Source organism: Ictidomys tridecemlineatus, chromosome 3, assembly GCF_052094955.1.
Source record: "Ictidomys tridecemlineatus isolate mIctTri1 chromosome 3, mIctTri1.hap1, whole genome shotgun sequence".
Lineage (NCBI taxonomy): Eukaryota > Metazoa > Chordata > Mammalia > Rodentia > Sciuridae > Ictidomys > Ictidomys tridecemlineatus.
In genome coordinates, this window is record NC_135479.1 from 25,856,838 (window position 1) to 25,876,256 (window position 19,419).

Sequence of the window (19,419 nt, forward strand, 5' to 3'; positions counted from 1 at the left end):
ATCATTTTCTCTGTACATTTTACATTTGTTCAGAATTAGCCAGTGTAATCCCAATGGCTCAGAGGCTGAGGCAAGAGGATTGCAAGTTCAAAGCCAGCCTCAGCAACTTAGCGAGGCCCTGAGCAACTTTGCAAGCTCTTGTCTCAAAATAAAAAGGTCATTAGTTAAGCACCTCAGGATTCATTCCCCAGTACCAACAAAATGACTAAAAAAAAAAAAAAAAGTAAAAGCACTTATAATCTGCCATGTGAGTAATAACTGCTTTTAGTCTAGGTTTTGTATTCATAAACAATGCATACTATGATTATATTCCATGAAGCACAAGGATTCTAATTTCTCCGCATCCTCACTAACACTCATTGTTGTTGTTTTTGCAGTCCTGGGGCTAAGCCCAGGGCCTTTAATGTGCAGGGCAAGTGCTCTACTGTGTTAAAATCCCAGTCCTTTATTTTATTTTATTTTGGTACCAGGTATTGATTCCAGGGGTGCTAAATCACTGAAAAACACCCCCAACCCTCTTATTTTTTATTTATTATTTTGATACAGGGTCTCACTAAGTTGCTGAGGCTGGCCTCAAACTGTTTTTTTTTTTGGGGGGGGCAGGGTTACTGGGGATCGAACACAGGGAATTCAATCACTGAGCCACATCCTCAGCCCTATCTTGTATTTTTTTTTTTTTTTTTTAAGAGACAGGGTCTCACTGAGTTGTTTGGTGTCTTGGCTTTGAACTCGCAATTATCCTGCCTCAGCTTCCTGAATAGCTTGGATTACAGGCATGCACCACCATTCCTGGCTTGTTAATTTTTTAAAAATATTTATTTTTTTTGGGCTGGGGATGTGGCTCAAGCGGTAGCACACTCGCCTGACATGCGTGAAACCCGGGTTCGATCCTCAGCACCACATACCAACAAAGATGTTGTGTCCACCAAAACTTTAATTAAATATTAAAATTCTCTCTCTCTCTCAAAAAAATTTATTTTTTAGTTGTAATTGGACACAACACCTTTATTTCACTTATTTATTTTTTTATGTGGTGCTGAGGGTCGAACCCAGGGTCTCACACGTGGGAGGTGAGCGATCTACCACTGAGCCACAACCTCAGCCCCATGGCTTGTTATTTTTTAATAGTAGTTATCCTTATTGATATAATGTGGTATCTTGTGGTTTTGATTTGTTTCCATAACAATTAGTAATATTGAGTATCTTCATGTACTTATTGGCCCTTTGTATATCTTCTTTGGAAAAATGTCTGTTCAAGTTCATTTGACCTATTCTAACTTATTTAATCTTCTTGTTACTTACTTTCTCTTGTTACTTACCTCTAAACATTTTCTTATTCTGCCATTTCTTGATTTTCTGTTTGAGAAAAGACTTTGTCTATCCTGATAATGCCTCATAACATAGTTTTGTTGTTGTCATTATCATTGTTATTACTATTATTTTGGCACTGGTGATTTATCCCAGGGGTACTTCGTCATTGACCTACATCCCCAGTCCTTTTTTTTTAATATTTATTTTTTAGGTGTAGATGGACACAACATAATGCCTTTATTTTTATGTGGTACTGAGGATCGAACCCGGGTCTAGCCCGTGCTAGGCGAGCGCTCTACTGCTGAGCCACGATCCCAGCCCCCCAGTCCTTTTTATTTTTTATTTTGAGGCAGGGTCTCGATAAGTTGCTGAGAGTCTAAGTTGCTGAGGCTGGACTCAAACTTGTGATCCTCCTGCTTCAGCCTTCTGAGTTGCTGGGATTACAGGCATGGGTCACTGTGTCTAGCTATTGTGTTTATCTGATGAGTCAGTTTTTGAAGCAGAAAAGGGAAGGATTTTGGCAAATGGGAGGAAATCAGGGTTTTCTTGGGGATAACCAATGGCATGAGCAAAATCCCAGGGAACATAAACTGTGAGAGTCCTGTGCAGCATCCAGCAGACATGCTCAGCTCAGGCACAAAGTCTCCCAGGGAGCAAGAGGGTCTGAGCCGGTATAGAAAGTTGGATGGCCTGGATGGGCATGTGCCCTGCTCCCCACTCCCAGGACAGCCCAGTGTCTGGGGAACCAAGGATGGAGGTCAGGTCAGGATGGAGCTCCTCCCTCATCCCAACACAGACCCTTAAACTAGTAAGGGAGAACAAGGGCCTGTGGGACTAGCACTAGCCCTTACTTCATAGTGAAAATGATTTACTTGGAGCAGGGCAATGATTTACTCAGGGTTACCCAGCAAGCCAGTGGCAAAGGCTGCCAGGCAGGACTGGGAGCCTGGATGAGGGATACTTGCCAGTGCTCCAAGTTGCCTGGGGTTAGGAAGACATGCCCTTGCAAGTCCAGCTCCTCATCATCTCTCTGCTCCTTTGCTGCAATCCCATAAAATGTGAAATGTAGGGACCATCCTCAAAAGCCAGAGTTTTGAAATCACTCTGAATATCATAAAGAGGAGCAGTGGTGTGACCTCCGTTGAGCCAAAGCTCAAAGGTTCCTCAGGCCAGGCTCCACCCTCAGCGATGGCTTCCACCTGGCTTGGCTTTCCTCGGGGCCTCCAAGTCAGGAGGGGGCAGGCCACTTGCCATGACCTCTTGCCCTTTACTCTCCCCTTCCTCCTTTGGAAGAAGAATCAAAGAGAGAGCAAGGAAGCTTGAGCTGAGTGCTTTCCATTCAGCCTCAGGGAGACTCAAGAGAATTGTGTTTTAGGTCTTAAGTTGGGACAGGAAGATGGCAGATAGGATACACAGGTACCAGTCCATGAGGCCACCAGACAGTGGACAGCCCTGTAACCATGCTCGGTGGCGGGGGGGGGGGGGGGGGGCGGCATCAAGGCAGAGACATAGGGGGAGGGTGTGAGGTGGGGATACCGCCTGAAGCCGATGCCTGGCCTCTCTGGGGACTTGACCCCGCCTGCGGGCACAGAGGGATTCTTTCGCAGCACTCTTTGTCCCCGAGCCTCCCGCCTGTTTCAGGCTCTCTGTTCCAGCTGGCAGCCCTCGGGGCACTGGATGCCGGCTCCTTTAATCTCTGGCTCACCATCCTGGTGGGTTCCCACGTTGCCCTCGCGCTAAACCGGTGCAGGGGCCTGCTCAGCCTTGACCTTGCCATCTGGCTCAGCACTGAGGCTCCGCATCTTCCCCTTTAGGAAATTAACAAACTCCTCGGTTGCAACACCCAGGCCGTTTCTTGGGCTGCAGCCAGGCCTTCGGATTCAGAGGGAAACCAGGGCAATTCTTGGAGGGTGGGCCGCGAGGGACGCGGTCCCACGCGAAGGTGGCCCCGGGCGCAGAGTCGCCACCTCCCGCCTCGTCTCGCTCCGCCCCGGCGGGACTGAGTCCTCCGCACCCCATAGGCAGAGGCGACCCTCCCGCCTCCCCGCCTGTTCCGCGCTCGCCCCGCCTCAGCTCACTTTAAAAGTTTACTCCGGCCGGACTTGCGGTGGAGCGAGGCTGTCTGGGCCGGCATGCTGCGCCTCCGGAGGCTGTGTACCTTGAGCCTGGCGGTGCAGGGACCCCGGGCTGTCCTCTCTCGGGGATGGCAGGAAGCGAAGTCGCAGCACGTCCGTCCTCTCAGGTACCCGCCCCGGGGCGGAGAGGGGGCTGGGCAGTCCCCCGGAAAGGATCTGGGGGGGGATCCTGCAGAGCCTCCCTGGGGACCCATCCCACTTGCTATGAAGCCTGTCGCTGGGCCTCCTTGGGATGGTTCTCACTGGTACCCCATCTAGTACTCTAGCACCTAGGCAACAGGAAAAACTGGCCTGGCTTGGGACAAGGGCCGCTGCTGGCCACAGTGGTCCTGTCTTGAGTCTGATCTAGTCCAGGACTGTAGATTCTTCCCTTGAGGGCCCAGGAGTGTGGGTCTGTAGCGATCTATCCTGAGGGACAGGGGCCAGGGCCAAGATCTGGGCTCTGTCCCTAGAACCCAGCCTCTGAGCTGCAACTCCTTCAGGGATAAACTTGGGGATCTGCCTCGATGTCTCCCCTCCCCCCACTCAGACCACTGAACTCCATAGTCTCCCCAGTCCTCATCAGCTGCTGACAAATAGGTTTCTTGCCACCTACTCCTGGGCCTTAGTTTTTGTCCATCCTTAGTGCAAAGGGATGGGGGCTGGCAGTGGAGGATGAAGGTAAAGCTGATGTTGCAAGCCTTTGGGAGGACCCCTGAGACTGCAAGGGAAAGGCCTTGGTTAGGTGGATTGGCTCTCCCAGGAGATTAGAGGTGGTATTACCTTCAGCACCCAGCACTGGCAAGCCCAGTGTGCAGACTGCCCTGCCACCCATCTAGGCAGGGTGCTAAATCTGCGGTCAGGGCACCATTTTTCCACACCATGTGGGCTGTGGGCCAGGACAGGGAAGAAACCTTACAGGAAACCATAAAGAGTGTGATTAGTACTTTTTGCATAAAGAAATCATCTGGCTTCTCTCTTTGTGTAGCTTCTGACAGCAATATCTAGCAACCTATCCTGTGTTCTCATGTCAGCCATTTCCAGGAGAGAAAAAAGTTGGGGAGGCATGATGGAGGATCATTTTTCACAATTTAGCAATATGTAAGCAACAGCCTTTCAACTAAAAAAAAAAAAAAAAAAAAAAAGGAAGAATGAATTCCACAGTTAAAATAAAGAAAGAGGACATTAGCTGAGTTCGGTAGTGCAAGTCTGTGATTTCAACTACTCAGAAAGCTGAGGTAGCAGGATCAAAAGTTTGAGGCCAGTTTCAGCAACTTAGTGAGACCCTGACCCAAAATAAAATAAAAAGGACTGGGGATGTAGCCCATTGGCAATGTACCCCTGAGTTAAAAAAAAAAAAAAAAAAAAAAGAAAAGAAAAGAAACCTAACAGGACTGGGTCTTCAACAACTAGATTTGGTATTAAAAAAAAATGGCTAGAGGAGTTCAAGGGAGTTGCACATTCCTTTTAGGCTAGTAGGCCAGAACTCTTAGGATCACATTTATTTATTTTTTTTAAACTCTTAGGATCACGTTTATTTATTAGCAATGTTCCTAAAATCCAGAAAACACCAGACTTTAACATCATTCTGTTTCATTTTGTGAGAAAACCCAGGGGGATCCAGTCCTGTCAACAGATGGGGTCTGGAAGAAGGGAACTGGGTTCTCTTTCATCCCCCTCCTTCCCTCCCTCCCAGTGCCCTCCTAGGCTAGCTCAGCCCTCCCCCACCCCCAGCCTCCAAGCCTTGCTTTTGAACTCCTGTGTGCCCTCTTAGGTCATGAGGACTCTGAAAGTTACTCCTCAAAATGTACAAATTTTATGATGCTGAATCAGGTCCATAGGGCCACACAGCAATATTCCTGACCTTTGACCTTTCCTTGTGTTAAACGAAGCTGGTCACTTTCCTGCCCCAGGCCTCTGACCTCTGAGAGAGGACACATCAGGACTCAGAGAAATTGTCTCTGTGTCAGGAAAAGGCCTGTTTATGTAGGGAGTTAAGATTTCCTGAATGTTTGGCCTAACTTTTTTCCATTCCTTCCATTCCCTCTCTCTTGTGCTCTTACCCATGGTCTGATTTCTTCCCTACTTTTCTGTTCAGAAGCCTCAGCTGTCTCAAACATTCAGCAAGCACACCTAAGAACACATGCTGTGTCCAGCCCTAATAGGTACTGTGGGTGTAGAAACCTCAAAACTCAGTCCTGAGCCTTCTAGGAACTTGGCAGTCGATGGAGTTAAAAAAAAAAGAGAGAGAGAAATCAAGATGGTTACTGGTAGTGTTCCAGGTACCACGGTGTGGAAGCTTCTGGACTTCTGTCTTCCACTTGTTCTGATTTGGTCACATGTAGTTTCTTTCCTGCTGCCCAGCACCCCAGGCCTCTTATTTCAGGTCACTGGGGTTGCTTGTCAGGAAGGAGCAATAACTTCGTAGCCAGTCCATCTTGAGTGACATCTTGGATCCTTCACTTCTGGGTCATGTTTCCTAACCTCTGAACCTGGGTTAGTTTGTTGCTAATAAATACCCACTTGCTAGTTTGTTGAGTAAAAGCTGGACAAAAGCTTGCTCTTGTGTTTTGCCTTTCCTTTGAGGCAGGGCTGGTTCTAGAAAGCTAAGATCTAGAACTTGTATGTACCTTAGCAATTTCATCACGAGACAATGCCTTGAATCAGTCTCTAACTATGAGTGACCCCTGGGCTCTATAACAGTGTCTCAAGGGGCAACCTGAAGCATAGATATCTCCTGAATCCAAGTGTTTCCGGCCTTCAGAAATGTCCCCTGTATTTTTGTTGTTGTTGTTTGTTTGTTTTTGTTTTTGGTGCTGGGGATCAAAACCTGGGCTTCACACATGCTAGGCAGATTCTCCATGACTGAGCTACACCCTAGCCCAATCCCCTTTCTGTTTGAGGGAGTTTACTGAACCCAAATAACAACTTCCTTCGTACTTTTTCTCCATACCCACAAAGACACACATCCTTTTAATATGGTGAGAATGGAAGCCACCACCAATAGACTAGCTTGTTCAAGAACTTTACTGTGACCCTTATTATGCAAGAAGTCTTTGTAGTCTGTATCTTTCATAGGCTGTATATTCATTCCCTCAGGGTATGTTGGGTGGTGATCATAGGGCTTTATGATATAATTACATACAGTAAATTTCACTAAAGTTCACTAAATTTTAATTGCCTTTTTTTTCTATTGGCTATAACCGAATACCAGACTGAGCAATGTATAAGGAATAGAGGTTCACTTGGCTCAAGTTCTGGAAGCTGGGAAGTGCGAGAGAATGGAGTTATATTGGCTCAGCATTTGGTGAGGGCCTTCCCCACTGGTCGTAAAGTGGTAGAGAGCATCACATGGTGAGATGGAGAAGACCAGCCAGGGAGAGTTTTTTTGTTTTTTTTTTTTTGTAGTACTGGGGATCAAATCTAGGTCCTCAAACATGCTAGGCAAGTCAAGTGCTTTACCACTAAGCTATATCCATGCCCATTTTATTTTTGCCCAGACTAGCCTTGAGCTTGTGATCCTCCAGCCTCTGAACATGCACCATTACACATGGCTTTGAGACATTAATTGATGATATAGCTTCTTTTTAAAATTTAATTAAGTTAATTGATTAAATTTTTTTTAGTTGTCAGTGGACCTTTATTTTTATTTGCTTATAGGCGGTGCTGAGAGTCAAACCCAGTGCTTCACACATGCTAGACAAGCACTCTACGACTGAGCCACAACCCCAGCCCAGATGATATCGCTTATTTAACTTAGTTTAGCTAAAATGTCATCTCAATGTGTAATCAATCTTTGAAAAATTGCCAGTGAGATACTTTACTTTACTTTGTGTTCTAAATGGGGTGCGCATCTAATATCTATGGCATATCTTCATTCCAACTAGCCACATCTTAAGGGTTCCATAGCTACATGTAACTAGGACACCATAGAGACCAGACAGATCTAGAAATTTCTCTCATGCCCCTTTCACGTTAATTTTTTTCTCTAAAAAAATTTGGTCACAAGTTCAAGGCCAGTCTCAGCAACTTAGTGAGATCCTGTATCAAAATAAAAAATAGGAGGCTGGGGATGTGGCTCAAGCAGTAGCGCGCTCGCCTGGCATGCATGTGGCCCGGGTTCAATCCTCAGCACCACGTACAAACAAAGATGTTGTGTCTGCCAAAAAAATAAATAAATAAATTTAAAAAAAATAAAAATGGGGTGAGAGAAGAAGAGGGAGGCGGAAGTGCTAGGGAGTGATATTGGCCCATTTATGTTATATTGTATGCATGTATGAATATGTGACAACAAATCCCACTATTATGTACAACTATAATGAACCAATAAAAAATGTGGAGGGGAAAAAAAAAGGACTGGGAATGTAGCTCAGTGGTAAAGCACCCCTGGGTTAAATTCCTAGTAGCAATTTAAAATAAAAATAAAATATTTCCATCATGTATATTGTTTTCTTTATACACTTATCTGTTGATGGACACCTAGGGTGGTTCTATAACTTGGCCTTTGTGAATTATGTTGCTACAAACATGGGTATGCATGTATCTCTAGCACATGCTGACCTTAGTTCTTTTGGGTAAATACCCAGGATTGGTATAGCTGGATCATATGGTGGTTCCATTCCTAGTCTTATGAGGAAACTCCATGCCAATTTCTATAATGGCTGCACTACTTTACAATCCCTCCAATTGTGTGTAAGATCCGCCCCACCTGTATCGTTGCCAGCATTTATTGTTATTTGTATTCTTTTTTTTTAAATTTTTTTTTTTTTTAAAGAGAGAGAGAGATTTTTTTTTTTAATATCTATTTTTTAGTTCTCGGCGGACACAACATCTTTTTTGGTATGTGGTGCTGAGGATCGAACCCGGGCCGCACGCATGCCAGGCGAGCGCGCTACCGCTTGAGCCACATCCCCAGCCCCTGTTATTTGTATTCTTGATGATTGTCATTCTAACTGGAGTGAGATGAAATCTCAGTGTAGCTTTAATTTTGCATTCACCTGCTGCCCAAAGACATTTAACAGACATTAATTACTTTTGGCCGTTTGTATTTCTTTTGAGAAGTGTCTGGTTAGTTCATTTGTCCATTTATTGAATGTGGTTTTTTTTTGGTGTTGAATTTTTTAAAATTTCTTTATATATTCTAGATATTAATCTTCTGTTGGAAGAGGAGCTGGCAAAGATTTTCTCCCATTCTGTGGGTTCTCTCTTCACACTATTCATTGGTTCCTTTGATGTTAAGGAGCTTTTTAGTATGATGCCATCCCTTTGATTTATTGATTCCCAGTGTTATTTCCTGAGCTATAGGAATCCTATGGAGGATGTTGCTGCCTATGTCTTTTTTTTTTTGTACTATGGATTGAACCCAGGGGTGCCTAACCACTGAGCCACATCCCCAGCCCATTTTATTATTAAAAAAAAAAAAAAATATATATATATATATATATATATAATTTTTTTAGTTGTAGTTGGACACAATACTTAATTGTATTTATTTATTTTTATGTGGTGCTGAGGATCAAACCTAGGGCCTGGCACATGCTAGGCGAGCACTCTACCCCTGAGACACAACCCAGCCCCCTTATTTCTTATTTTGAGACAAGAAAACATCATTTCCCATCCTCTCACTTTATTTTAATCTGTAGATGTTTTTGCCCTTGATGTGTGTTTCTTGCAGTCAATGTATCATTGGGCTTTGGGCATTTTTTAAATGTACCTTTATTTTATTTATTCTTTTTTTAATCTGATGTTGAATATCAAACCCAGTGCTTTGTACTTGCCAGGTGAGCACTCTACTGCTGAGCCACTGGGCCTTGTTTTTTAATCCGATCTGCTAGTCTATGTCTTTTACTTAGAGAAATGAGTATATTTACATTCAGTGCTACTATAGAGATTTGTAATATTTCCGGTAATTTTGATTTATTTCTAAGATTTGTTTTGATCCTAATTCTCATTTACTTATCTAGTCTTCTAATGAGACTTATTCTCTTCCAAGCTCTATTAGCTGATTTTATCTGAATGCTCATCTCATTGCCAAAGTTTGGGAAATTCTCTGCTATTATTTCACTGAATAAGCTATCAATGTTATTAGCCAGTATCTCTGCTCCTTCCTCAATGTCTGTTAGCCTTAAGTTTGGTCTCTTAATTTTGTGCCAGAGTTCTTGCATATTTGGATCATAGTTTCTTATTTTTCTTTAATATGATTTGAATGTTCAAGTCTGGCCACCTTTTCTTCAAGCTCCAAGATTTTTGTCTCCTACTTGATCTGATCTAGTTGAGAAACTTTCAACTGAATTTTTCATTTGATTTATTGAACTTTTCATTGCCAAGATTCTTTTCTTTTGAGAATCTCTCTTTACTAAAGTGCTCTTTGATATTCTTTCTCTTCTCCTTTAGTTAATTCCTTAGATTTTTTTTTTAAATTCATTGATCCTTTTAACAATCAACTTTTAAAATTCTTTGGGATTTCATCCACTTTGATATTTGTGGGTTCAATTATTAGGGAACTACAAAATTTTCAGAGGTTCTATGTTGTTTAACTATTTGTGTTTTTGCAGGGGTACTGGGGATTGAGCTCAGGGACACTCAACCATTGAGCCACGTCCCCAGCCCTATTTTGTATTTTATTTAAAAACAGGGTCTCACTGATTTGCTTAGCGCCTCGCCATTGCTGAGGCTGGTTTTGAACTGGCGATCCTCCTGCTTCAGCTTCCCGAGCCACTAGGATCACAGGCGTGTACCACTGCACCTGGTTTGAACAATACACTTTTGAATGATGAGTGGATCATTGAAGAAAGCAGAGGAGATATTTAAACAACAAACATAAAAAATTCAGTTTTCTCCTGGTGAGATTTTAAAAGTAGACACATTTCTTTACAGGGTTTCAATTTTATAATCCCCCCAGCTATGAGAATATTTGTAGTATTCTAGTAGTATTTGTTTATTCATAGCTTTGACTTAAACTAGCCAAACTTGTTAGGGGAGTCTGTATACTGAGCTCCACCCGCTCCTGGCCTGCCAGCATGTTTTGGTGGAGCATTATCCTTTTGGAGAAGAATTCACCCTCGATTAGCTTGATGATATTTTTGTTTCTGGGGGTAGGAGCAGGGACTTCTTGTCCACCCTCTCACTTGGGGAGCCTGTGAATCAACCTGGATTACCCAGGACTCCTGGTATTGAGAGCCTCAGTCCATGTGCTGGGGCGGGGGGGGGGGGGGGGGGAAGGGGGGGGGGCTGTGTGGAAAGTGCCCAGGCCACTTCAGCAGATTCTCCAACTACTTCTGGGTGTTGGGAAGGTGGCAAGGTCCACAGTATGATGCTGTGGGTGCAGCTTTCCACCTAATCCTGACCCAACCCAGTTCTACCTTATGTCAGTCCTTGCTCCTTAGCCCATAGATCGGGCTACCAATTTCAAAGGACAGTGCCCTTTGCTAGTCTCTGCTGTGCCAATCCCTGGACTGGAAGCTGCTGCTCTGGGTCAATTCCTAAAGCTTCCCCTATGTCCATGTTACAGTTTCACACCTGTGCTCAGGTTGACACAGGTTGGGTGCCCACCAATCCAGTGAAAAGTAAAACATTATTGGGTGCTAAGTCTTGGTACCCCAAAAGAAAACAAACCAAGAACAAGACCAATAAAAATAAGTAGAGGGAGGTAAAAGAAAAGTGAAGGATGCCTGCAGGGATTTCTAATCTAGTGCTGCTCCCCCACTTCCACCAAATCCGCTAGGAAGTGCTGGGACTCTGTCCACACCTGCCCCTGCTCACTTTGCAGTATCTCAGCTTTTCCTGCTCAGATTGTAAATTTGCTGGACAGTGGATCCTGCTTTTCTTTCTTCTTTCTTTCTTTTTTTCTTTCTTTCTTTCTTTTTTTCTTTTCTTTTCTTTTCTTTTCTTTTTTTTTTTTTTGTGCTGGGCATTGAACCCAGGGCCTTGTGCAGGTGAGGCAAGCACTCTACCAACTGAGCTATATCCCCAGCCCAGGATCCTGTTTTTCTTACACTCACTGGGAAACTTTCTTTCAGGTCATTGTGGGGGAGTATCCCCTTCCCCACTGAGTCACCACATGCCAGGTGCTGCTGCAATCTAGTCCTTTTATTAATTCTCTTTCTTCCAAAACCCAGCATTTCTGGTTTTCACAGGATTGCTGGTCTCTGAGCTGGTTTCCGGTGTTATCCCACAGCCTTCCTACCTTATCACGCTGCAGAACGGTCATTTTAATTCGGTCTTTGAGAGCAGTTGCCATATGGTGGAGTTCTCTAGTCCTCCATTTTTCAGAACCATCCAGAGCCTGTCTTTCAATGGCTCTGAGTTCAGGGATGCACTGGATCATTTTGCTGGAACACATAGAGTGGTGGATGGGCATGTGAGGCTTCCTACCAGTATGGCCCAGGAACTTCACAGACAGATTGGGGCTCTTCTCTGCTTTAAATGTATGTCTCCTATCCATGCCAGGAGGTGGCTCAGTCTTTCTGATGTTTCAGATACCCTCCTTAGGATGCCATGAAGCCCCTAGGTTTGTTTATTTATTTTAAAGAGAGCCTTATTATGTTGCCAAGGCTGGCCTCAAACTCCTAAATTCAAGCAATCCCTATCTTAGCCTCTCCAGTAACTGTGACCATAAGCATGCATCACCATGCTCAGAAATCCCTTTGTATTTTTCTTAAGCATTTCATATAAGATGCATACTTAAAACGGTGATTCATGAGGCTGAGGCAAGAGGATTGCAAGTTTGTGGCCAGTCTGGGCAACTTAATGAGTTAAGCACCTCAGGGTTCACTCCCCAGTACCAACAAAATGACTGAAAAAAAAATATAAAAGCACTTATAATCATACCATGTGAGTAATAAGTGCTTTTAGTCTAGGTTTTGTATTCATAACCAATGCATATTATGCTTTTATGATTATAGCAAAAAAAATTTGCATGCTAGTTCCTTGTGTTTTCACTTCGTAGTATGTGCTTTTGAGATCTGTTCACATTGACACATGTAGATCTAGGTTATTCATTTTATCTGTGACAAATTCATCCATTGCATGACTATATCTCTAGCCGTGGAATTGCTGTGCTGAAGAGTTGACATTTTCAGCTATTCTAGTTATTGCTATGGATGGAGAAGCTGTGCTACTGTGACCACTAGCAGCAAACACGTTTTGCTGTTTTCCTATATGGCTGCAGATACTTAGTATTGCTGACCTCCGGAATGCTTGTGGTGCGCTCTGGAGGAGGTGAAAGGGTATCTCATTGTGGTTTTGATTTACATTTCCCTGATTGCCAGGGAGATTAGACATCTTTTGAAATGTTTATTATTTATGTCTTCTGTGACTATTCGCTTCATTTTCTTTGCCCATTTATTGTGTCCGATTATTTGCCCTTATTGATTTATGTTTTTTTTTTTAAAAAAAATGCAGGCTAAGTATCAATCCTTTGTCTCATATTTAAAATGAAATTCATAAACATAGGCATTTGCTTGTCTTTTAGTCTTTTCTTATCTTTGTAAATTTTTTAAAATTTTCTTTTTTTTTTTTTGTAGTTGTAGATGAATAGCATGTTTTTATTTTATTTGTTTATTTTATGTGGTGCTTGAACCCAGTGCCTTCCACGTGCTAGGCAAGTGCTCTGCCACTGAGCTATAGCCCCAGCCCTCTTTTAGTATTTTTGATGGTGTATGTTTTTCTTAGGACCTGGGGACCAACTTGCGTCAGATACAAGTGAGAGGAAGGGACAGAGGTCAGTGTTAGTCCACGACTTGGAACCAAACAGGATATTACTTTCAATATCATTTCAAAAGCTTTTCTGTGACCTGGTGTGACACTATTTCCAGGAAAGCGGTGGTTGACCTCAGTTTGGGAGATGTTCCTGCAGCTCCTTGGGCCCCATACCAGTCCTGCCCATCCTTCCTCCCCAGTTGTTCCTGAAAGATTATAAGGCCTTGCCCAGGGTCCGAGGCAGCTCAAGCCTCCTGCAAGGGCAAGGTCCACCTACCAACCTCTGCTCCAAGTTCCAAATACCTTCATCAGTAGGTAATATGTACAGGAGGCAAAGCAAACACTGTCCTCTTAGATCTGTTTGTTTAGGTATTTGCAATCATCCGTACCTCGGGTGGCTACTTCAGGAATCAGATGCCACAAATAAGTCAGGGAAAGAGTTTGGGTATGCTTGAGGGCATCAAGAGATGAGGCCTACAGGAACAGGTACTGAAGGAATCCTCCCTGGAGAGGATCTCCATGGACCTTGGCCTTCACTGGGGTCTCCAGAGGAGGCTGGGAATGGGCCGCAGTAGAAAGAGCAATAGGCTTAGGAGAGGGTCCGTATTTGCCACCCATCAGTGTCAGACCTCTTGCTTTTTCCTTTGCAAAAGATGTGGTCCAGGACTAATAGGAGAATCATAGGAAGCACGTGTGGAAGTCCTTTTTAAGGCATAAGGCTCTACCAAAACTCATTTTGTGTTATATCAAGGCCTTGGAAGCCAGACAGTCCTGGGGTTGGGTCCCAGCTTGGCTGTTAACAGTCTCCGGGGCTTGGGGTGAGGCATAGCATTTATCTGAGCCTCATTCCCCCATCTGCAAAATTTAGTGCAAATTTCATGAGAATTGAACAATCACTTGGAATTAACAAAATAATTTGCTACAAATTGCGGGGACCTCGAAGGCTCTCTTTTGAGATCTCTTTAAGCAACTTGCTGGAATCATCAACATATAAGTACTTCTTGATTTACGATCAGCCTCTCTCCAATTCCTAGGAACCAAGGAGGAGGCCAGTCTGGTGAGGGCTGCTAAAGCCTCTTTCATAGTCTTTGTGGCTCCTGTGTTCATCGTCCTCTAAAAGTCTTTTACCAACTTACACTCTGGTCCATTTCTCAACATCCTCACCAACATTCTGTATTATCAGTCATTCTTGTTTTTATGTTGAGATGAATAACCATTTTATTAATCAGGGAAACTTAAGCTCATTTTTTATTTTCTCCAGTGCTGGGGGTTGAGCCCAGGATCCCTGGCCTGCTAAACAGGGGCTGAGCTACAGTCCCAGCCCCTAGATAGCAGTAGCATCATTATAATCCAGTACTCTATCGTATCCTGGGGTAAACTGTCTTACTGATGGTATCACGCCAGCAGGAATACAGGCTGAGCTCTCATTTAGCCGAAGCTGCTGTCTAATACCATGCCTAGGAGGGCTGTTTGATGAGAATGCTGGTCATGGAATTTTGAAATTAAACATAGACTCCTTTAGAAAGACAGCAATGTGGTTTGGGCAAAGGATTGCTAATTTGTTAATTTTCCCCTCTAGTAACTTTATGTTTATTACAGTATCAGACAGGCTGAATAGCTTCTTCTCTATATTATATAGCTACAGATTTATCTACATGTGGTTTTTTTTTGGAATAAGAATTTTTGGGGGGCTGGGTTGTGGCTCAGTGGAAGAGCATTTGCCTAGCATGTGTGAGGCATGGGTTCGATCCTCAGCACCACATAATAAATAAAATAAAGTTATAAGAAAAATAATTTGGGGGCCCTGTGCAATGTCACGCTGTAATCCCAGCTACTTGGAAGGCTGATGCAGGAGGATTGCAGGTTCAAGGCCAGCCTGAGCAACTTAGTGAAAGCCTGTCTCAAAATAAAAAATAAAAACATAGAGCTATCATGGTAAAGTGCCCCCTGGGTTCAATTTCCAATGCTGGGGGAAAAAAGCTTTGGGGGGTTCCATATCATAATAATCTAGATGAATGATTGAGGGTTGAGTTTCAAATCTCAATGCTAACAGATCAGTGGGTCTCTCTCCCCTGGCCTGCACCCCCTTTCTCTGCAAACAGAGATACATTTTGGCCATTGTTTGAAGGTTAATTGCAGATATAACATCAATGGTTTTAATCTTTGCTTATCTCTTGGGGGACAAATGCCTCTTTGAAGTGCTGATTTGATTTGTGACAGACAAATTTTCCTATGCTTAGTGGCCAATTGTCTCTGCTCTCCTGTGAAGTTGGAGCAGATTCAACAGTCATTGTGTCCTGTGCACATCACTTGGTCATTTTAGTGGAAAACCATGATCAGATGATAAAGCTGTTTGTATCAACTTTTTTTTCAGTATTAATTTCTCTATCTTTTTTTTTTTCATTTGTAAAATAGGAGTAAAAGCCTTGGCTCCTTTGACTACTGGGATGATTCGCCTGGGCGGCTTTACAAAGGACGAGTTCAGTGTTCTTTTCTCTCCTGTTCATGTGCCCTGTAGGCTTGCCCATCTCTGCCTTCCCCTTTGAGAGTGCTTATCTTTTTCATAAAACAGAATCATTACATTCCTGGCTAGCCCTTAAAAGTCTCCACGGACATTCTTGGAAATTATACTGTGAAGCAGATGGTCATGGAGTGGATTCTAGTTTCCTACAGGAGCAATATTCCTGAAAGCAGTCTTGAGCTGTCTTCTGGACCAAAGCCTCGAGTCTAGTAAGCTGTATTCTAAGTAGCAAGCAATGTGTCATGAACTTCTATATGCTCCTAATCCTGGAGAATGTGCATCCCTGTCTGAGATGGGCTGGAGAACGAATAGTCACAGTGAGCTATGAACTGGAGAGAGCACATAAATTACTTTCTCATTTAATGGAACTCTCCAGAAGGAAAATACTACTACATTCAGGAATAGGATTATTTCTTTCAAAAACTGGCCACAGTGGTACACACCCATAATCTCAGTAACTCAAGAGGCTGAGGCAGGAAAATGGCAAGTTCCAAGGCCAGACTTAGTGCCTTAGCCAGAGTCTGTTTCAAAATAAAAAATAAAAAGGGCTGGTGATGTGGCTTAGTGGTAGAGTGCCTCTGGGTTCAATCCCTAGTAACACACACACACACACACACACACACACACACACACACCCTACAGTCTGGCTGGGCACAATTCGGGAGTCACTTATCAAGCAGAAATGAACTTTATTTTTAGAACACACAGTAGTACCACATGAATTCCCTAAGAGCCCAACTGCCACCACCGGCTTCCCACAAGCCTCTCAAACCCCCACCTCCTGCTCTTGAGGCTAATTGGCTGGGTCGTGTGGGCGGAGCCAAAAGAGTCCCCCAATGAGCAGCTCCGTGGTCTGAAAGGGTGGGGAAATAGCCCAATGAGCATCACCGCAGAGGAGCCAATCAGCTGGCAGCTGGAAGTTTGCTGGGGCCATGGTGAGCCAATCAGCTGGAAGTTTGCTGGGGCCCCTTCAGCTGTAGCTCTCAACACACACACACACACACACACACACACAATAAATAAATAGATAGATAGATAATTAAAAAAATAAAGAAGAAAGAAAAGGCATTTTGACATTTTGATGGATTCACAGAGAAACTCCATATCCTTTAGTTACCACTCCTCTGTCCTCCCATCCTCCCCAGCCATAAGTAACCACTTAATCTACTTTCTTTTCTTTTCCTTTTTGTGGTACTGGAGATGGAACCCAAGGGGGTACTGTATCTCAAATTACAATTACACCCAATTACCTCCAATTACACCCCCATATATTTTTTATTTTTTGAGATAGAGACTTGCTAAATTGCTGAGACTGGCCTCAAATGTGCAATCCTCCTGCTTCAGTATCCTGAGTGTCTGGAATTATAGGTGTGGTTTTCTGACTATGGGTTTGTCTGTTCTGGGTATTTCATATACATGGAATTATACTGTTTTCTATGGTTAAAATAAGGAGATGGTCAGTAAGATTTCACGAATCACCTGGTTTATTGTCACACAAATAGATGCTTCATATATATATATATATATAGTTTTAGTGGCCAATAGATCTTTTGTTTTATTTATTTACTTACATGTGGTACTGAGAATCAAACCCAGAGCCTCATACATGCCAGGCAAGTGCTCTACCACTGAGCCACTACTCCAGCCCCAGATATTTCTTTTTTTAATTCACAAAAGAGGGGGAGAATAACAAGAATAAATCTCACAGGAAATACGCTGATTAGAGGAGGCACCTTAACCACATAGTAAATGAGTTCTAAATTTACTAGGCTCAAGTGATCCTCCTGTCTCAGCCTCCTGAGTAGCTGGGACCTCAAGTGTGTGCTACCGCATCCTATATGTATTTTGGAGTCCAACAGTTGAGGTCCATTACTCACAAATGAGTTCTGCTAAAGTGAGACTAACATTCCCCAGGAGCAGAGTGTATTGCATGTTCTTACCACAGCAACAAATATGTGAGTATTTGGGATCATGTTAGACCTGCATAATACAACATGTGGCCTTTGGTTATTGACTTTTTTTTTTTCACTTAGCACAATATTGTCCAGGTTCACTCATGCAGTAGAATGTATCAGTGCTTCCTTCCCTTTTATGACTAAATAATCCTCCAATGGGAATGCATATGTGGCATTTTGTTAATCAATTCATTGTTGCTAGACACTTGGGTTGTTTCCACCTTTGGGCTATTGTGAGTGGTACTGCTATAAATATTTATGCATAGGTTTTTACTTTGTCAAAGGAAAATCTTTAAAATTTAGTTTAAATAGCTCTTTCTTTCTTTCTTTCTTTTTTTTTTTCCCTGAGTCAGAGTTCCGCTATGTTGTCCAGGTTGGTCTTGAACTCAAGCCTCCTGCCTCAGCCTCCTAAGTGGCTGAGACTACTGGCGCATGCCACTATGCCTGGCTAGTTTAAACGTTGTAGTTGGCTTTATTTTCAGTCCTAGAATCCAGGAACCGTATGTTATATGCGGGGCAAGAGCTTTACTGCTTGTGTACCCCACAAATACTCGGGGGGAGTCAGCTTGGCAGGAAGACAGATCTATTCAAAACTGTCTTTGAAGGAAAGTAGAGGAGGCTTCCTATCTCAGACTCCATCTTCAGAGAGTTCAAGGATGAGGCCGGCTTTTAGAATAGAAATGACAGCAAGATACAACAAAAGACAGGAAATAGACATCAGCAGATTTAGTCAGCCAGGGAACTGGTCATTGTCAGTTTCCTTGGTCTGTGCTCAGCCAGTGGAGGAAGTTCAGAAGTTAAATCAGTTTGGAGCTCTAATTTCAAAAGGGGCTGTTTCAAATCCTGCAAGAAAAGAAAGAAAGAAAGAAAGAAAGAAAGAAAGAAAGAAAGAAAGAAAGAAAGAAAGAAAGAAAGAAAGAGAGAAAGAAAGAGAGAAAGAAAGAGAGAAAGAAAGAGAGAAAGAAAGAGAGAAAGAAAGAGAGAAAGAAAGAGAGAAAGAAAGAGAGAAAGAAAGAGAGAAAGAAAGAGAGAAAGAAAAAACAACAACAAAACAAGTTACAGAAAGTTGCAGAAAGAAAGAAAGAAAGAAAGAAAGAAAACAACAACAAAACAAGTTACAGAAAGTTGTTCCTCCCCTCATTTCAGAGGGGAGTCTGTTTCAACTACTTTCTCTAAAATAAAGGAAATGTTATAATGGACTGAGCCAAAGAGGTTGGGCTTATAGACAGAGAAGGGAAAGCAAAAACAAAGAACAAATTTCAAAGTTACTTTCCTTGTATACTGAGGAGAAGGAGATAGAACTGTTGAAAAATAGCTGATGGGTTAAGATTAGATTACTTTAGATTCCCATATTTTGAGTGAGGATCATTATCATGCTGATTGAAACTGGCCTGTGGGAAATTAGGCTGTTTTCTCATTTTTTTTTCCTGGTATCCTGAAAGTTCATATAAACGGCTTAATTTTGTTTGACAATGTGGAACTTCAGCATGGGTGACTCCATTTTGATTTTCAGTCTGGTCAGTTGGAGCCCAGTGCAGGAGCTGAGTTCAATACAGTAGCCTCAAATCAATGTTTATAGCAACTTAATTCACAATAGCTAAGCTATGGAATCAACAAACTAAGTGCCCTTCACCAAATAAAAGAATAAAGAAAATGTGGTATATATATACGCGCGCACACACACACACACACACACACACACACAATGGAATGTTACTTGGTCATAAAGAAGAATGAAATTATGGCATTTGCTGGTAAACAGATGGATCTGGAGACTATCAATCTTAGTGAAATAAGCCAATCCCCCAAAATCAAAGGC

The 19,419-nt window shown here is 42.9% G+C and overlaps 1 protein-coding gene across 1 annotated transcript in view; it reads left to right on the forward strand.

Moving 5' to 3' along the window:
* The first annotated feature begins 3,213 nt into the window (after positions 1-3,213).
* The window catches only part of Acsf2 (acyl-CoA synthetase family member 2), a 34,051-nt gene continuing 17,845 nt past the window's right edge, over positions 3,214-19,419 (forward strand). Inside the window, exon 1 of the mRNA XM_021724015.3 lies at positions 3,214-3,553. Within this exon, the coding sequence (XP_021579690.3) occupies positions 3,444-3,553 (110 nt within the window). The 5' untranslated portion in view covers positions 3,214-3,443. The remainder of the gene's footprint in view (positions 3,554-19,419) is intronic.